This window comes from Erpetoichthys calabaricus, chromosome 3 (assembly GCF_900747795.2).
Source record: "Erpetoichthys calabaricus chromosome 3, fErpCal1.3, whole genome shotgun sequence".
NCBI classification, from domain to species: Eukaryota; Metazoa; Chordata; class Cladistia; order Polypteriformes; family Polypteridae; genus Erpetoichthys; species Erpetoichthys calabaricus.
In genome coordinates, this window is record NC_041396.2 from 221,388,374 (window position 1) to 221,407,694 (window position 19,321).

Sequence of the window (19,321 nt, forward strand, 5' to 3'; positions counted from 1 at the left end):
TAAAATCAGAATTGGATGAATACAAGTCACATATTCTTGCACTACCGACAGACTGAACCTATTGCTAATGCTACTCTTCTTTTGCATTGTGGGCAATGCTCAAATGATTACCACTTATTTCAGTTTTCCTAAACAGCATGACCCCACTCTAACCTGCTGACAAGTTTTCAGTTATTATTTTCAAAAGTGTTTTCATTGTTTTCTGAGCCCACTTCACTTCTAGTAGGAAAGTACATATTTTCCAAGTATTATTGGGAGCAACCTGCATGGATCACCAGGATGCATTTAAATAGTTATCTACAAAGGATCAGTTCAGAGTTGGCCATCAGCTTAAAGTCTTTTAAACCCCATAAGAATGTAATCATGCTGGGATTTGAACCTACCGTAGTTCCCTAATCTTTATGACATGACATGTTCGATTCAGTTCAAGGTTCCAGGGGTGGGACGGGGGTCACAGCCTTTTTCCTAAGACATCAAACAAGTGCAGCCAGATGATGCTTGACCACATCCCACCAGCCTCCTATGCCACACCCCTTTTGGGCCCACAGATACTGTATATATTGCCCTGACTGAAGTTAGTTTGGCCCTGGTGAGAAACTATGAGGCAGACAGAATATGGTTTCCTCTTTAAGTTGAAGCTCATTTTTGTTAGTGTAAACAGCACAGGCTGACAACTTGGTGTTTCATTTTCTTTTTGATTTATTGCAATTTAAATGGGGTTACCAAGATTGTTCCCCATTTGAACCAATGTCTGACCAATCCGTCCACATATGTTTGATTAACTAGAATTAGTAGATTGCAACAGCAGACGCATGTTATAGGTTGAACACTTATGATACTATTTATGAATACTTATACTATTTATGAAGAGTCATGTATGCACAGACATTTGGTATAATTGACTTGCAAGGTTTAAAGGAGCGGAAAGTGTCTGGCAAAGAAGTGCCATTTTATCCAAGGCTGTTCCTTAAATTTTGCTCAGTACTGCTAGAAATAGACTTCAGAGCCGTCATCTTGGAGTGTGGTGTGTTCAGAAAATGGTTGAAGGAACTGGCATTTAATGGAAGCTCAGGTTACATACTTGCAGAGTTTGTGAATAGTGGAATATGACTGCTGGAATAGTCCATCACTAGCAAAGACAATACTGTATGTCTTGAGGAATGTGTGACAGCCCTGTGTACTATCTAGAAAGCTGTGTTCCTGTGTGCACTGAAGAGGTCACCTTTGTTGTGGAAAAGGAGTACCGTACAGTGCAACCAGAACTTTGTGTTCCATGGAAACTGGGACATATTCTCTCACTCTCTTGGGGCTTCAGCTGTCTTACTGCTTCTCAGGGATCCTCGTGACTCAATGGCTGAATTTCTGGATACACTCCAAATACATCAAGCTTGTTAATGTCTGGTGTCAAGGAGGATGTAGAGTTTAATAAACATATAAAATGCCCACATACAGTCTTTGAATTTGTAGAATTGGCACTGCATCCAGATGTCTCCTGCCTTGCAGCCAGTGCTGCCAGGATAGGTTTTGGTCACTTCTAATCCTAAATTGGATTAAGCAGACTTGAGAATCTCTGTACAGTATGAAGTACAAGCCAGATAAACAATGGATGACTGACACTTTATAACCCTGCACTTCCACCTCATTTAGCTAGTTGTGTATGACAGATGCACTGCCGGAGGTGCCAGTGTTTCAGTGTTGGAATGGCTGTTACAGACAAATAAGTTTATTCTTCATTTTGTCTTTAATAAAGATGTAACAATTTGTAGCTGTTAAGCAAAAAGGTTATTTACATTTACACAAATTAAGAGTTTTGAGTAGTGAGAAAAACGCTATATAAATGTAAAGAATTAAGGCCAGGTGGATTGGAGGTGGATTCAAATTGTTCTATCATGGTGTGGATGGGAGGAGAAATGGGGTAGGAGTTATTCTGAAGGAACAGTATGTCAAGAGTGTTTTGGAGGTGAAAAGAGTGTCAGGCAGAGTAATGATTATGAAGCTGGAAATTGGAGATGTGATGACGAAAGTTGTTAGTGCTTATGCACTGCAAGTTGGGTGTGCAATGTGTGAGAAAGAAGATTTTTGGAGTGAGTTGGATGAAGTGATGAACAGTGTACCCAAGGGACAGAAAGTGGTGATTGGAGCGGATCTCAATGGGCATGTTGGTGAAGGTAACAGTGGAGACGAGGAGGTGATGGGTAGGTATGGTGTCAAGGAGAGGAATGAAGAAGGTCAGAGGATAGTGGATTTTGCCAAAAGGATGGACATGGCTGTGGTGAATACGTATTTTAAGAAGAGGGAGGGCTCATAGGGTTACGTACAACAGTGGAGGAAGATGCACACAGGTGGACTACATCCTATGCAGAAGAGTTGATCTGAAGGAGATCCAAGACTGCAAAGTGGTTGCAGAGGAAAGTGTAGTTAAGCAGCATAGGATGGTGGTCTGTAGGATAACGTTGGAGACCAAAAGGAGGAAGAGAGTGAGGGCAGAGCCAAGGATCAAAAGGTGGAAGTTGAAAAAGGAAGACAGCAAGGTTGAGTTAGGGGAGAAGGTGAGACAGGCACTGGGTGGCAATGAAGAGTTACCAGACAGGTGGGAAACTACAGCAGATGTAGTAAGGGTGACAGCAAGAAGGGTGCTTGGCATGACATCTGGAAAGAGGAAGGAGGAAAAGGAAACCTGGTGGTGGAATGAGGAAATACAGGAGAGTATACAGAGGAAGAGGATGGCAAAGAAGAAGTGGGATAGTCAGAGAGATTCAGAAAGTAGACAAGTATACAAGGAGATAAGGCGCAAGGTGAAGAGTGAGGTGGCGAAGGCTAAAGAAAAGGCGTATGATGAGTTGTATGAGAGTTTGGACACTAAAGAGGGAGAAAAAGACCTGTACCGATTGGCTAGACAGAGGGACCGAGCTGGGAAAGATGTGCAACAGGTTAGGGTGATAAAGGATAAAGATGGAAACGTACTCACAAGCAAGGAGAGTGTGTTGAGCAGATGGAAAGAGTACTTTGAGAGGCTGATGAATGAAGAGAACAAGAAAGAGAAGAGGTTGGGTGATGTGGAGATATTGAATCAGGAAGTGCATTTGGATTAGCAAGGAGGAAGTAAGTACAGCCATGAAGAGGATGAAAAATGGAAAGGCCATTGGTCCAGATGACATACCTATGGAAGCATGGCGGTGCTTAGGAGAGATGGCAGTGGAGTTTTTAACCAGATTGTTTAATGGAATCTTGGAAAGTGAGAGGATGCCTGAGGAGTGGAGAAGAAGTGTACTGGTGCCGATATTTAAGAATAAGGGGGATGTGCAGAACTGCAGTAACTACAGGGGAATAAAATTGATGAGCCACAAGTTATGGGAAAGAGTAGTGGAAGCTAGGTTAAGAAGTGAGGTGATGATTAGTGAGCAGCAGTATGGTTTCATGCCAAGAAAGAGCACCATAGATGCAGTGTTTGCTCTGAGGATGTTGGTGGTGTGGTACCCGGAATGGGGTGGTACCCAGCCGGGACCCCCAAGAAGACATGAGGAGGGCTTGTGCCTCCTCCAGACCACGAGGGGGCGACCGCCCTGATTCCTTTGGGGGCCACTGGTCAACCCTGTAGGGGCCCGTGGTCACTGCCAGGGGGCACCCCAATACCTAGAGGACCCTGGACCTCAGCACTTCCGCCACACCCGGAAGTGCTGTGGGGAAGACGAGCAGGGACACCTGGAGTGCTTCTGGGGATGCAGCCGGCACTTCTGCCACACTGGGGCATGTCAGTGGGAGATTGTTGGAACACACCTGGAGCACATCCGTGTGCATATAAAAGGGGCTGCCTCCCTTCATAGGGGGACTTGAGTTGGGAGAGAAGGACGAAGTTGCTGGAGGAGAGAAGGAGACGGCCTGAAGAAAAGGCATTGTGCGTTAGCCAGAACTTTGGGGTATTGGGGTTAGTGAGCATAATTGTGTGTAATGGAAGACCTCAATAAATGTGTGTGGGGTAATTTAAACGTGTCTGCCTGTCTGTGTCCAGGTCATATTCCACAATGGAGAAGTTTAGAGAAGGCCAGAAGAAGTTGCATTGCGTCTTTGTGGACCTGGAGAAAGCATATGACAGGGTGCCTCGAGAGGAGCTGTGGTAATGTATGAGGAAGTCGGGAGTGGCAGAAAAGTATGTAAGAGTTGTACAGGATATGTACGAGGGAAGTGTGACAGTGGTGAGGTCTGCGGTAGGAGTGACGGATGCATTCAAGTTGGAGGTGGGATTACATCAGGGATCGGCTCTGAGCCCTTTCTTATTTGCAATGGTGATGGACAGGTTGACAGACAAGATTAGACAGGAGTCCCCATGGATTATGATGTTTGCTGATGACATTGTGATCTGTAGTGATAGTGGGGATCAGGTTGAGGAGACCCTGGAGAGGTGGAGATATGCTCTAGAGAGGAGAGGAATGAAGGTCAGTAGGAACAAGACAGAATACATGTGTGTAAATGAGAGGGAGGTCAGTGGAATGGTGAGGATGTAGGGAGTAGAGTTGGTGAAGGTGGATGAGTTTAAATACTTGGGATCAACATTACAGAGTAATGGGGATTGTGGAAGAGAGGTGAAAAAGAGAGTGCAGGCAGGGTGGAATGGGTGGAAAAGAGTGTCAGGAGTAATTTGTGACAGACGGTTTTATCAGCAAGAGTGAAAGGGAAGGTCTATGGGACGGTAGTGAGACCAGCTATATTATATGGGTTGGAGACAGTGGCACTGACCAGAAAGCAGAAAACCAAGCTGGAGGTAGCAGAGTTAAAGATGCTAAGATTTGCACTGGGTGTGACGAGGATGGATTGGATTAGAAATGAGTAATAACAATAATAATAATTCTTTACATTTATATAGCACTTTTCTCACTACTCAAAGCGCTCGAGTACATTAGAGTCAGCTCAAGTTGGACGGTTGGGAGACAAAGTCAGAGAGGCGAGACTGCGTTGGTTTGGACATGTGCAGAGGAGAGATACTGGTTATATTGGGAGAAGGATGCTAAGGATAGAGCTGCTAGGCAAGAGAAAAAGAGGAAGACCTAAGTGAAGGTTTATGGATGTGGTGAGAGAGGACATGCAGGTGATGGGTATAACAGAACATGATGCAGAGGTCTGAAAGATGTGGAAGAAGATAATCCGCTGTGGCAACCCCTAACGGGAGCAGCCGAAAAAAGAAGAAGAAGAAAAGATTAAATTAAACTTCGGTGAGGAAGGTCCAATTTAATTTGCATCTTGTGTGACATCTAGTGGTACAGGAGTGAAGGACATTGTACAGTTAAGTCTGGCATGATGAGCTCGAAATTGGCAGTCAAGTTCAGGCAGCAGCTAGACTTGGTGTGACAGCCTCAACTATAAACTGCAGCTAAGCTATAGGGTCTAAAATGGAGTCCATAGTACTGAACTAGCTGTCAGAAAACATATCTGAGATTGACCTCAAAACCCCAGTCAGAGGGATTGTCATCACAAAACACACAGAACTTTAATATAAATAGCAGGCAGACAAATGAAGCAATGATAACAAACAGACTCAGTGACTTTCACTCTTGTTTTGGAACAATATAAACAAGCTGGAAGAATTACTTGGCCTTCCCTACCTGCATTTTAAAATTTAGATTTTTTTTCTGATCCTTAGGAATATATAAATTTTAACATGCATGTGCACATGGGAGACAGTTTAAGGGCTTTGGTTATGTTTCTGATCCTGATCAGTCTCTGGAGCTGGAGCTTATCTGTCTAGAAAGAGACTTCAGGACTGCAATAACTGTGGTAGGCATGCCAGTCTACTGCAGGTCAAGCATGCAGAAGACATTGACCAAGAGCTTATGACGAATTCACAGCTGTCAGTTAGCCTCTCAAGAACATCACAAGAAAAACAGAGTATCATGTTCATAATGCAAGAAGTATTTCAATTTTGTTCCAAAAAATGTGTTTTAGTTTTAAAAAGAGTATGTCCTGTACATCCAGTGACCCCCTGTTCACAGCCATCTGGTGTCATTTCTATAGCTGCATGTTGCAGATACATTCTGCTTGAGGAAAGTGGCTTTTATCTGTTATTACAAGATGTGACAAAGGATTATGATAGCTTACCATCATACTGTTTCATTTTACCATGACCATAGCCTCACTGATGGTTTTCATTTGGTGAAGGTGCGGAGTACCTTCTCCAGGTTGGGGATAACATGCTTCCTTGAGCTGAGGAGTTTACATATCTTGGGATCTTGTTAACAAGAGTTGAAAGAACGAAGCCTGAGACTGACACGTGGATCAAAGTAGTGTCTGCAGATGTTATTCTGGTCAGTCACGGTGAAGAAAGTGCTGAGCCAAAAGACAAAACTCTCGATTTACTGATAAAACTACATTCCTACCCTCACTTATGATCACAATTTGTGGGTAGTGACTGAAAGAACTAGATCGCAAATACAAGTGGCAGAAATTATTTCTTTTCACAGGGGGTCTGGAGTTAAATTGAGGAGCATAGATAAATTTGGGAGGAGTTCAAAGTAGAGCCTCTACTCTTCTGCATTGAAAGAAGCCAGTTGAGGTGGTTCATTCATTTGATTAATTAGAACACCTCCCTTTGTAATTGTTTTAAGCATGTCCAACTGGGTGGAGACCTTGGGGCAGACCCAGGACATGCTGAAGAGATAATATCTCTCGGCTGGCTTGGGAATGCCTCAGTATTCCCCTGGAGAAGTTGGAGAATGTGACAGGAAAAAGACATTTGCAACCCAAACCGGGGACAGGAAATGGATGTAGGGATGGACTATCTGGGTACTTTTTACTTTCTCGTATACATAGTATAGAGAAAGTATAGGAATTGTGAAAAAATTTAACATCGAGATTTTGATAAGTCTTGATGTTTTAGACCTTCCTAAGTCTGAAAATACCATTTTTATATTATGTCTGTCTGTGTGTGGAGTGGTGTCTCTGAGGCTAGAGATTTGTGCTGGCAATCAGAAGGTTGCTGGTTTGAATCCTGTAAACTCTAAATGTGACTCTACTTCATTGGGCCCTTGAGCAAGGCCCTTAACCTGCAATTGCTCCGTCCTGGGTATGACGTTAATCTGCATCCAGCCCTGCATGTAGGCCCTCCAACCTGCAGGGAAAAACCTGAGGTTTGTTGGCAGAATTGGCACTCCAGTCACCATAAAAAACCTCACACTGTTCAATTCCATCTGAAGTAGTGTGGTGCTGAGGTGTCATCCATTGTCATGGCTGCACTCGGGTCCTAATCTGGGATCTTGAGTTGGTTTGTCAGTGGTGTGTGTAAACATAATAACTCGAAAATTAGAAAACCTAGGTCAACGATATTTTGTACACCTGCTTTATGTGAAAAATAAGGAATCCTATCAACTATTGGGCCACTTCTGACAACTGGAAGTGGTACTTTTACTGAATACTTTTGCAAATTTTCAAGTAAACGATGGTTATAATTACAGATAGATGATTCAGATTTTGTATAGATATTTATAATGATAAAAAGCAAACATTGTGGCACCCGGACGGGGCTCATGCCCGGTCGGGACGCCCAGGAAGACAGGAGGAGGGCTCATTCCTCCTCCAGACCGTGAGGAGGCATCCGCCCTGGTTGTATTGGGGGCCACAGGTACAGGGCTTAGAAGCCCAACCCTGTAGGGGCCCGTGGTCACCGCCAGGGGGCGTCCCCCTGCCTGAAGGACCTTGGACCCCAGTACTTCCGCCACACAAGGAAGTGCTGGGGGGAAGAAGAGAGGGAACACCCGGAGTGCTTCCGGGAGGACAGCCGGCATTTCCGCCACACTGGGGCGTGTCCGCGGGATTGCCGGTGTACACCTGGAACACATCCGGGTACAGATAAAAGGGGCCACCTCCCTTCATTCGAGGCTGGAGTCGGGTGGAAGCAGGACAAGGTGATAGAAAGAGAGAAGGAGGCGGTCCGAAGAGGCAGAGTGGTTGGCCTGGACTTTGGGGAAGATTGGGGTTTGTGGCACTTGAAAATTGTAAATAATAGTGTAAATAAACGTGTGTTGGGTGACATGAGTGTGTCTGCCTGTCTGTGTCCGAGCCAGTCTCCACAACATATATGACATTTGAGAAAAATTACTCAACTGGAAGTAGTATTTTATTTAAGGAACCATCTGAATTTTTTGTATCATGGAAATATAAATTTGTACACAATATTAAAAAACTGTATTCAATAGAATGCATATTCTTTCAATAACTACTATTAATTTTATTTTCATTTATACATCATCAGTTTAACAATACCGTGTAAAAATTGAACATGCCATGTACATATACAGATGTAATGGGAACAATAAGCTGCTATGTCCCCGTCGTGTTCCTGGTAATACATTTAATTATATGATTTTTTTTTTTTATTTCTGCCATCATTATAATTAAATGTAGCTAAATGCAGTTTTACCTATAGCAATTTATTGCAATAAACATTATATAATACTAACAGTTTTTCTGTGTTTTAGGTGACTATAACTCTTTTTACTTTGCATGTAATCTAGGTAATACATATATAATCATGAAAAACACCATTTTCAACCTCCCTAAGTGCGAAAATATCATTTTAATATAAAGTTTGATTATAAATAGAGATAAATGATTGTGTATCGACATTATCAATTAGCTATAATAAGAAACAAAGAGATATGGTATTTGAGAAATATTGCACAACTGGAAGTGGTTCTGATTACCTCTTCCTCTATCACAGGATACAAGAAAGTCGAGGGGAGCACACACCTGATTTAGTTTTTTTAAATGAGCTTTTTCTTGCATCATTTGAATCAAGTAAACACTGCTACACCTACATCTGACTTCTCTAGCGCCTTCAACACCATCCAACCTCTGCTCCATAAGGACAAGCTGACAGAGATGGGAGTAGATTCATACCTAGTGGCATGGATCGTGGACTATCTTACAAACAGACATCAGTATGTGCATCTCAGGAACTGCAGGTCTGACATTGAGGTCAGCAACACAGGAGCGCCTCAGGGGACTGTACTTTCTCCGGTCCTGTTCAGCCTATATACATCGGACTTCCAATACAACTCGGAGTCCTGCCACATGCAAAAGTTCGCTGACGACACTGCTATCGTGGGCTGCATCAGGAGTGGGCAGGAGGAAGAGTATAGGAACCTAATCAAGGACTGTTAAATGGTGCAACTCAAACCACCTACACCTGAACACCAGCAAAACCAAGGAGCTGGTGGTGGATTTTAGGAGGCCCAGACCCCTCATGGACCCCGTGATTGTCAGAGGTGACTGTGTGCAGAGGGTGCAGACCTATAAATACCTTTGAGCGCAGCTGGATGATAAATTGGACTGGACTGCCAATTCTGATTCTCTGTGCAAGAGAGGACAGAGCCGGCTATACTTCCTTAGAAGACTGGCGTCCTTCAACATCTGCAATAAAATGCTGCAGATGTTTTATCAGACGGTTGTTTGTGGCGAGCGCCCTCTTCTACGCGGTGGTGTACAGGGGAGGCAGCATTAAGAAGAAGGATGCCTCACACCTGGACAAACTGGTGAGGAAGGTAGGCTCTATTGTAGGCATGGAGCTGGACAGTTTAACATCTGTGGCAGAGCGACGGGCGCTGAGCAGGCTCCTGCCAATCATGGAGAATCCACTGCATCCACTGAACAGTATCATCTGCAGACAGAGGAGCAGCTTCAGCGACAGACTGCTGTCACTGTCCTGCTCCACTGACAGACTGAGGAGATTGTTCCTCCCCCAAACTATGCGACTCTTCAATTCCACCCGGGGGGGTAAACGTTAACATTATACAAAGTTATTGTCTGTTTTTACCTGTATTTTTATCACTCTTTAATATTGTTTTTTGTATCAGTATGCTGCTGCTGGAGTATGTGAATTTCCCCTTGGGATTAATAAAGTATCTATCTATCTACAATGTAATGAATAGAAACTGAAGGTTTTGTAAGCAGAGCTCAAGAGGCAAAAATTTTAGCCACATTTACGACTCTTTCACAGCTTGCTTTTTAAATAATATGAGACACTAATAGTACCAATACATGTAAACAGACTTTGGACTGGATTTCCAAATCATAATTCAGGATTTTAATTCAAGACTGCAAAGCAAAACTCAAACACTACAAAAAATCTTGTAACAAAAAAAAAACCAACATATAAAAAAGTCCAAAAGAAAACCAAAAATATTAAGAAGAGAACAAATGTAAAAAAGGTACCCAAACCAAATCAGAAATCCAAGTGTCAAAGTCGAAGAACAAGACCAAAAATCAAGGTTTTTTAGGTCACCTCTGAAGGTTTGATTAGATTGACAGTAAGGAAAGGCACTGGGTTGGAATTACAAAAAACGTAAAAAGAAAACAGAGAAAGGAGCTGGGGTAAATGGAAAAAAATCTACAAACAATGAAAAACACTAAAAAGCAAAGATGCAATTTTAACAGTTGTGAAAGATTAGGGTCTCCGTGACCCCTTGAACTGTCTGATCAGACGTCAGACACCATATAAAAGTCCAAATATTACTTTTATTCAGACAATAATGTGCACAAAGCACCCTCCTCTCCACAATACTCATATATAAATCAATAATCAATAAACCAATAACCAATCCTCCACTCCCAGACGCGTTGCTACCCTTCCACCCAGCTCAGCTCGACGTCTGGGATTTCCCATAGTCCTTTTATAGTCCTTGATCCGGAAGTGTTTCGCCCTCTCTGTCCACGTGACTAGGAACACTTCATATAAAAACTGTTCTTCACCCCGGAGGCACGTTGTTTCCTGTCATGTGATCATGACGCACCTCCGGGTTATAGGGCACGTAAGAGTCCGACAGCCTCCCTACAGCGACTCCTGGTGGCCCACATGGTATCCAGCAGCGCTGTGCATATAAACTACAGAGTCCATGATGCCCTGCTGGAATTCGGGGCACGTCCACGCTGCTGTGAGAGCTCCTCCTGGCAGCCTGGCAATCCTTCACAATTCCCCCCCCCCTTAGTGAAGCCAACTGGGGCGAAGCGACCAGCCCCGCGAGGGACGTCCTCCTCCAGGATGATGCGTCCGCCGGGCCTCGGCCATGTTGTCTAGGTCCCCCAGAGAACCTAGGGGGAACGGTGTAGCGGTTATTCCTCCATTCCCCTGTCCTCCGGGGACAACTTCGCCAAATGTGGCCCGGTTACCGACAGTTGTAGCACCGCCGTCGTCCTCCTGGTTGCCTCTCTTCCCGAGACCTGAAACATCTCGGGAATTCTGTTAGCTCCACCCTTTCCTCCGCCAAGGGAGGTTTTACAGCCGCCCCGCTGCTCTTAGCCCGTTTCTCCACCCTGTTAGGAGACCCGTGTGTTAGTTTGGGGATCTCCTGTTTGCTCTGGGGCTTGTGCACAGCTTGGGTCTCTCTATTGGAAAAAAAGAGCCCCTTTGCTGTCTGCACACCCTTTGATTTAATTTGTACCGGCTTCGGTGTCTTCAGGAGCAGATTGTTCCCGGAGACAGCACCATCCAGCTGTTCCAGTTCAACCGATCCTTCCACTAAGCCAACGGTCATCGTTTCCGCCTCTCTTGTAGGGCTCACAGTGGTTTGGCACCCGCTACTTATCAAACGCGGGCCCATTTCACACTGCGTCCCTATTTCATTATATACGGTACCGGCATTTCCTACCTGTACCGCCAAATTATATAACACGGGACGCTCACGACCCAGCCGCTGCAGGTATTCCTCCACCTTCTTTATCGGGGCTTCGGCCGACGCTCCCAAGTCTCCGACGATCCTCTTGATCTCAGTCAGCACCTGAAAAATACTTTGTACGGGCTCGATCAGTTTTTCGAGCTCCCGCACGTCTAGAAAGTTATTTAATTCGGCCAGAGGCAAGGTTATTTCCTCATTCGCCTTACCTGTCAGCCGGGAGCCAATGAGCACGTCTGCTGTTGGTACGTGCTCTGACGGGCTTCGCGGAGGCTTCTGGGAATTGGAGTCTCGCCTTTTAGAGGGCCGGGGCACTGCTACCGGCCGGGAGCCAATGGATACATCCGTTGTTGGTACGTGCTCGAATGGGTCGCACAAAGGCTCTCCGGAATTGGAGTCTTTAGAGGGACGGGTGGCCGCTCGTGGCCAACTGAGATCTGCCTTTTCTAATTTAACGTCAGACCCTTCAGTCACGTCCTGCCCCTCTTTACCTTGTTTTAACTCCGGCGCTGCTTCGTTCACCTCCCCCTTCCCTTCCAGGGAGTCTGGTTCCATCTGGGAACACACGACCTCACTGACGGACTGCCGTTGACCTTCCTCCCAACATCCTTCGGGCAAAAGCATGAAGCACGTGTCTGCCAATGAGCAGGTGTCTTCCTGGTCAGGTGACTCATTGTTTTGGTGACGATATACCCAGCCTGCACCAGGATAGTCCACGTGATCGTTGTCGGCGAATAGACTTCTCCCTTTCAGACTCCTGGATGGACTCGTCATCTCTCTGTCGCGGCCATTTTGGTGAGGTATGAGGCAGGCATCTGACGCACCGTCCGCTCTCTGGAGGTATGTTTCTGCAAAATAGGAATAAGAGCTGCCCGAAACTTCGGGCTTTTTCCCGGCACATACCTCCAGACGTGGTAGCGGTGTCCCCAATCTGTTTCGGGATTCCGGTGCGGCCGATGGCTGACAGCGTTCCTGCTGTTGCTCCCTTCGGGTTTCTTCAGCCATTATCCGCTCTCGGTCCTCCTCACACCCAGTCAGGCGAGTCCAGGCCAACTCGGCATCTGTCATATTCCTCACCCAGTCGGGACTGCCCTTCTTCTTTCCCGATTTCTTTCCCATCACGGTTCGAAGTGGCACAAGGTTTGTTAACGCAGCGCTCTTGAAATGGAGTGTTTCTTCAACCTTCGGGTGCTCCGACGTTACCTTCTTAGGGTTCTCTATCCACAGAAATGTTTGTAAATTCAGGTCCTCTGCCAAAAACTGACGGCCAGAGAATCCTGCCAAGACTACGCCACTGTGAAAGATTAGGGTCTCCGTGACCCCTTGAACCCTCTGATCAGACGTCAGACACCATATAAAGGTCCAAATATTACTTTTATTCAGACAATAATGTGCACAAAGCACCCTCCTCTCCACAATACTCATATATAAATCAATAATCAATAAACCAACAACCAATCCTCCACTCCCAGATGCGTTGCCACCCTTCCACCCAGCTCAGCTCGACGTCTGGGATTTCCCATAGTCCTTTTATAGTCCTTGATCCGAAAGTGTTTCGCCCTCTCTGTCCACGTGACTAGGAACACTTCCGGGTCATATAAAAACTCTTCTTCACCCCGGAGGCACGTCGTTTCCTGTCATGTGATCATGACGCACCTCCAGGTTATAGGGCACGTAAGAGTCCGACAGCCTCCCTACAGCGACTCCTGGTGGCCCCCATGGTATCCAGCAGGGCTGTGCATATAAACTACAGAGTCCATGATGCTCTGCTGGAATTCGGGGCACGTCCACGCTGCTGGGAGAGCTCCTCCTGGCGGCCTGGGGATGAGGGCCGGAGTAGAAAGCCGGCAATCCTTCACACAGTGTGTCTTGGTTTGGTCTGATTGTGTTCTTTATCCTCAGTTCCTATCCAAGTTCCTTTTTATGTCTTTTGTGTAGTTTAAAGTATGCTTCATACATCTATTATGCTTAATTATTTGTATGCAGTTTAGTTTCTATGTTTTGTCTGGTGCTATGCTCTGACTGTCTCCCTGTAGAACCCTACAAAGGCAGCGGAGACCTACAGTTCAGCTACAGAATATCTGTCTGTTTTTGGTGTGGGTGAGTTGTTTTGTGTTTTTTGGAACCTTACTTTTAGTCTTAATTTATTAGATTTCTGATCATTCTCTTTGGATTACTATATTGAGACTTTATTTTCTTCTCAAATTGCCCTTTATGTTTATCCTTTATGCTTCTTAGTGCTGGTGTGAGTGTTTTGGAATTACAGCACCTTGTGAAAATCTAATTTTCTTTAAAAAAATCTTCATCTGCTCTTTATTATACAGTTATATGTTTATGGTAATCCTCTCCCTGTATGGGCATTTGCTAATGTTTTGGGACTTATACTTTTTGATCAGATTCCCCATTAGAGGGCCTTCTCCCCTGAAGCCAGCAGGTCTTCCCTGGGAACTAACGGAGTCAAGTGTGCCTCTGCTTGGTGCACTAGTGAAAATTGTGGAGGAGAACTCCCCATCATAACACAAAGAAGGTGACATTACCACATTGCTATATGTTTATTTTTTATTTAAATATACATAAATGTTTTAGGTTTTAATGTTGTTGAAGATTTTCACAATTTTTAGGTGATATCATCATAAACATGTTTCTGCCATGATTGCTGTCATTTTGAAACATTCTAATTTAAAGGGCCACTATGTTATTGTTAGTAATGTTGCAGTTGCTAGTCAAAGTTGGACTTGGCATGCATGAAATATACCGAAATTATTGCCATCATATTTAATATGGTCATATGCAGGACATGGAGTTCAATCTTTTGAATTACATAAAAATCTACATAATGAACTTTTATGCAAAATTTTGTTAAGGAAATGCTAATTTAAGTTTGATTTGAATCTCATGGCTTTCTTATCTCAATGTAGATTTTTGTGCAGCATTTTGCTTCTGATTACTGGCTCTTTTGACCTGCTGGCCCAGACCCTTGCATTGTTTGAGACATCTCTTTGGTAAAACCCCTAAAGTCTCCCCATATTCTTGTTTGTTCATCTATGTCCAGTTCTGAACAGTTTTTTTTTTAACCAGGATAGTCACTAATTTTAAAATCCAAATATTCAAAGTTTATGGATACAAAACAAAAAATGCAAAATGCAAAGTGAAATGATTAAGAATATGCTAGGTCAAAGTAAAATCCCTAAAATGAAGAGAAAGCGACTGTAAAATAATCAACTAAAGTTATACTTAATCCCAAATACAGAGGTAAAAGATTAAAAAAAACAGTAAATTCATAATGGTCAAAAAGTCAGTAGACTCACAAAGACATTGAAGCGTTTTGCCAAAGGAGAACGCCACAAGATTGATTACTTGATTGAACTCCAGAAGATTATTAAGAAGCCAGGTTTCTGTCTTAACCAAGTTATTCATTTTAACCCAATTATGTGAGTGCATAACTGGGGAAGAGAACAGACTCAGGGCATTATCTCTCTAGAGATAATGAGCTAGAGGGCAGCCCCCATGGGTTGCTGTGGTACCACGTTTTCTCGCAGGGTATACTGGGAATTGGTGTTTTCTCTAGCCCGGTTGTTTTCTGTGGCAGCCGCCTTTTTCAGGCTTCCACCACACCTGGGAGTATTCCAGACCTCCCTAACGAGCCACCTGGAATACTCCCGGGTGCAGTTTAAAAGGAGCCAGCAGCCACTACTCCAGGAGCCAGAGTCAGGAGGAAGGGAGACAAAGCTTGCCAGAGGAGCAATGGAGGATGAGAAAGAGAGAGTGACAAGAAGAAGAAGAAGAAAAGTAAGGACTGTGTTGTGCGCTTTGTATTGTGCTGCTGTGGGGAGCGAGAGGGAGCGCTTCCCCACTAAATTAAAAAAATGTGCTGTAAGCAAAACTTGTGCCTGATATCTGCTTGTGTCGGGTTTGGGCAGCTGGAGTGCCCCCAGCAGGTCACAGCCTGTGAACGCACTAAAAGATGCTTAAGGGGGGCTATGTAACTTTGGTGTAGTGATGAACAAAATGATTCATGTAAAACTGAACTTGCAGTGAAACAAAGGCGATTGCTAGGTGGGGTGGGCAGTGGCTTCTCATGTAGTGAGATTTTGTTGTAGACAAAACACAGTAATGTACACAGTGGTGCACTTTTATATGTCTTTGTGTGGAAAATATGTATGACGTCACATTTTAAAAAAACGGAATTTATTCCTCCACCATGATGTGAACAAGAGTCATTAACAGAAGTGATTTTACGAGTGTGGTATTATGTGTGTTATGCAGCTGCAAAAAGGAATGCAGATAAATGGTAAGTGTGCTTGAGACTTTAGGAAGCAATAGTTTTCACCCAAAATAAAAAAAAAAAGTAAAATCCCCCAATCCTTTTTAGTGAGTTTTGGGTTTTGCAATTGCAAATATGCTGATGAAATGAATTTTAGTGTGTACTTTGCTGTAGGCCATATTGAGCTTTTTTTAAAATGATTTATTATGGCGTAAAGGTTTTTTTTTTTCTCCCTAACAAACAGTTGTGTGTGCAAGCTATCAAGATTTGTATTGCCGTTTAAATTAATTTTAGGAATTTTACTTGAACTACTAGGCATGGGGTACCCTTTTACATATCATGTAAGTATCCATCCATTCATTTTGCAGACACATTGTCTCCATTTCTGCGTCAAGGAATGGATGAACTTTCAATGGAATGTCAGTCCACCAAAAGACATAGAAAATACAATTTACAGAGCTCATTTGACCTAAAGCACATCTTTGTGGTGTTTGAAATTTATTTGCCCATTTCTGATTAAGTGCAGTAAAGAATTTCATAAGACCCAACACCACCAGGATAGGTTCCAACTATCTAATATCCTAAAAATTGGGTTCAGTTAAAATTTTCAAGTATGAAATTCTGACCATATAAGACCAGCTTTCATATTGTGTGATATTTCTTTAGTGTCAGTTGTATGATATTCATGTTATCGATATCCATTTACATGATCCATTTTATGAACTCATATTATGTTTTACAAAGTAGCATAGGGGCAGAACCTATTCCAGTAGTCCTGGCCACAAGAAAATTAAACAAAACCGCAGAAGAAGATCAGCAAACAGGATGTCAGTTCATCAGAATGCTCATGTAAAATCCTATTCATCCATTTTCTCAGCACACTTTACAGAGTTTCTGAATGGCAATGCTTATCTCAGTGCCACTGGCTACAAGCAAAAAATTCTACACGTATTCTGGACAGGATGTCATTTCATCACAGAACATACGGTATGCACAAACTTATCTATTTTCAAATGCAATTTAGACTAGTCAAATAAAGTCACCAATTAATGTAAAAATGTTACTTGAACATTTGGAGAGAACTGCACAGACTGTAACAAGAAAGAACACTGAACACAGATCTCATAAATTATGAGACAGCCATACTAATTCCTAATAATGCAAGTCTGTTCTACTCATTATATAAAATGTAATATAAATGTTATTTTCTTCATTATTGTCTCTTCAGTCTATGTTTAAATAAAAATTTTATTTGCTCTGAATGCATACAAATGTTGGTTTCCATTATCTGAGTCAGATAACAAATTCCAAGATGATGACAACTTTAATCTCTCAAAGAAAACAAAATGCTTCTCTTAGGAATAAACAAGTTAATTTAATGGAACAATTTTTGAGTAAATCTATCTACCACACATTATGGAAAATGTCACTTTAGCTGCTGAGCTTGTGCATCCTGCAGCGCAATATTTCCAAAAGGCTTCCTTTTACATGTTCCACACAAACTTTAAGGGGCAATCGCTCATTTTTTCCTTAAACAGTTGATCAAATCTTTCATTTTGTGCTACCGTGAGTACGTTCTTCCAGTCTCCAATTACTCCTAAACAGAAAAAAGAAAAAGAAAAAGGTTTAAGTTGAAAAAAACAAAAGAATTATGCATGAAATCTGAAATAATTGCTTTAAATGTTAAGAGACTTCATGAGAAGCTCTCTCATTATATGAATATGTCTTGAACGGCAAGAGGGTGTGGGATACAGCCCGGACACAGACAGGTAGACATCGTTTTATCACCCAACACACGTTTATATAAATGTAATGAATTATTATTAATTATTATTATTATTTACAATATGTACAGCACAGTGAACACACATAATCCAGTGCCACAGCACCAATCACCCCAAAGTCCAGGCACTCAACATTGCCTTTCTCCTCTCCTGACCACCTCCACTCCTCTCCTCCAAGACTCCGTCTTTCTCCACTCCCAACTCCAGCAATCGAATGGAGGGAGGCGGCCCCTTTTATTCCCACCCGGACGTGCTCCAGGTGCCTCTCGATGAGCTTCCGCCGGCCCTTCCTGATGTGGCGGAAGTACTGGCTGCGCACCTGGAAGCACTCTGGGTGTCCCTGGTCTTCATCCCCCCAGCACTTCCGGGAGTGTTGGAAATGCTGAGGGCCAGGGCTCTTCAGGCATCCGGGCGCCCCCTGGCGGTGACCACAGGGTTGAGCTTCCAAGCTCGGTTCCCGTGGTCCCCATACCATCCAGGGCAGCTGCCCTCTCGTGGTCCAGAGGAGGCGTACTCCCTCTTCTGTTCCTTCCAGGCATCCCGGCTGGGTACTGCCCCCATCTGCTTGCCACAAGGGAAAGCAGAGAGTTTAGGGGCTTGGCCCATTTTTACTTTTGAGGGGCACCCACTCAGCTTCTCCACCTAGTCTCACTTTTTTATTCAGGAGGCCTCTGATGTCTACTTTCCAGGCATGCTCACTTTAACCTTAACTCCAACCCTATGACTAAGAAGAGTAACTTTGCCTTTTCTCTATTTCAAAAGCTATTCTAATTTGCTAGTAATAACAGATATGCCTTCTGTACACTCTACATTTTTTTATTTGACACATATAATTTTGAGATACTGTAACGCTGTCCTCCTGCACAAGTCCTAGTTTCCAGTTAGACACCACAGCATAAAATAATCAAGAAGTGGTCAGCAGCTTCTACAGTAACTTTATTTTGCTCAGTTCTACATGGTGTTCTTATTCCTGTTAATGTACATACTTTTCTTCACTAAATCACCATTTAGCTTTCTCATTTCTTTCTTTGTGTTTCTGTTTTTTTTTTAATTATTATCAGGATTATCTTGGTTGTTCTTTTTATCTCTTTCATTCTAATTCTGTTCTTTTCTGCTTTGGTTCCTGCCAATGGGACACAGAGTTCTATGGCATCCTACCTTTTGTGTATTGGGCCTATGCTCAAACAAATTTTAAAAAATTCTTAATTTCCTCCAGCAATAAGCCAAGAACTGGTAAGTCTCCTTTGTTTAATGAGGCTTTCTGTCTTGGCCTAAAGCCACAATCAGTTATCAGAATTGTTGCAGTATCTTCAGGATGGATGTGAAGCTGGAGGCAAGACTAAAATTTCCTGCCCGGAATCTACTAAAGGCAACACCATCTTGAGTTCAGAACTAAAGGATAACTATTCTTTTCAGGCTGAACATAATCATTCCTGAATGGGACGTTCAGCTGCTCATGTGTGATGATAACACAACTTAAATAGCGAAAGATATCAAATGAAAGAATGATAAAGGGTCTGTCCAGGTATTTATCATTAAACCCACAGTGGCACAGTGGTAACACTGCTGCCTCACAGTAAGGAGACCTGGGTTCACTTCCCGGGTCCTCCCTGCGT

General features: G+C 43.4%; 2 protein-coding genes across 3 annotated transcripts in view; both read right to left on the bottom strand.

Moving 5' to 3' along the window:
* Positions 1-19,321, bottom strand: part of rwdd1 (RWD domain containing 1) — a 506,701-nt gene that overhangs the window by 399,746 nt on the left and 87,634 nt on the right. The window lies entirely within an intron of this gene.
* The window catches only part of LOC114648669 (amine sulfotransferase-like), a 37,110-nt gene continuing 31,985 nt past the window's right edge, over positions 14,197-19,321 (bottom strand). For both annotated transcript variants that reach the window (XM_028797827.2, XM_028797828.2), the window contains exon 7: positions 14,197-17,518. In XM_028797827.2, the coding sequence (XP_028653660.1) occupies positions 17,406-17,518 (113 nt within the window). In that variant the 3' untranslated portion in view covers positions 14,197-17,405. The remainder of the gene's footprint in view (positions 17,519-19,321) is intronic.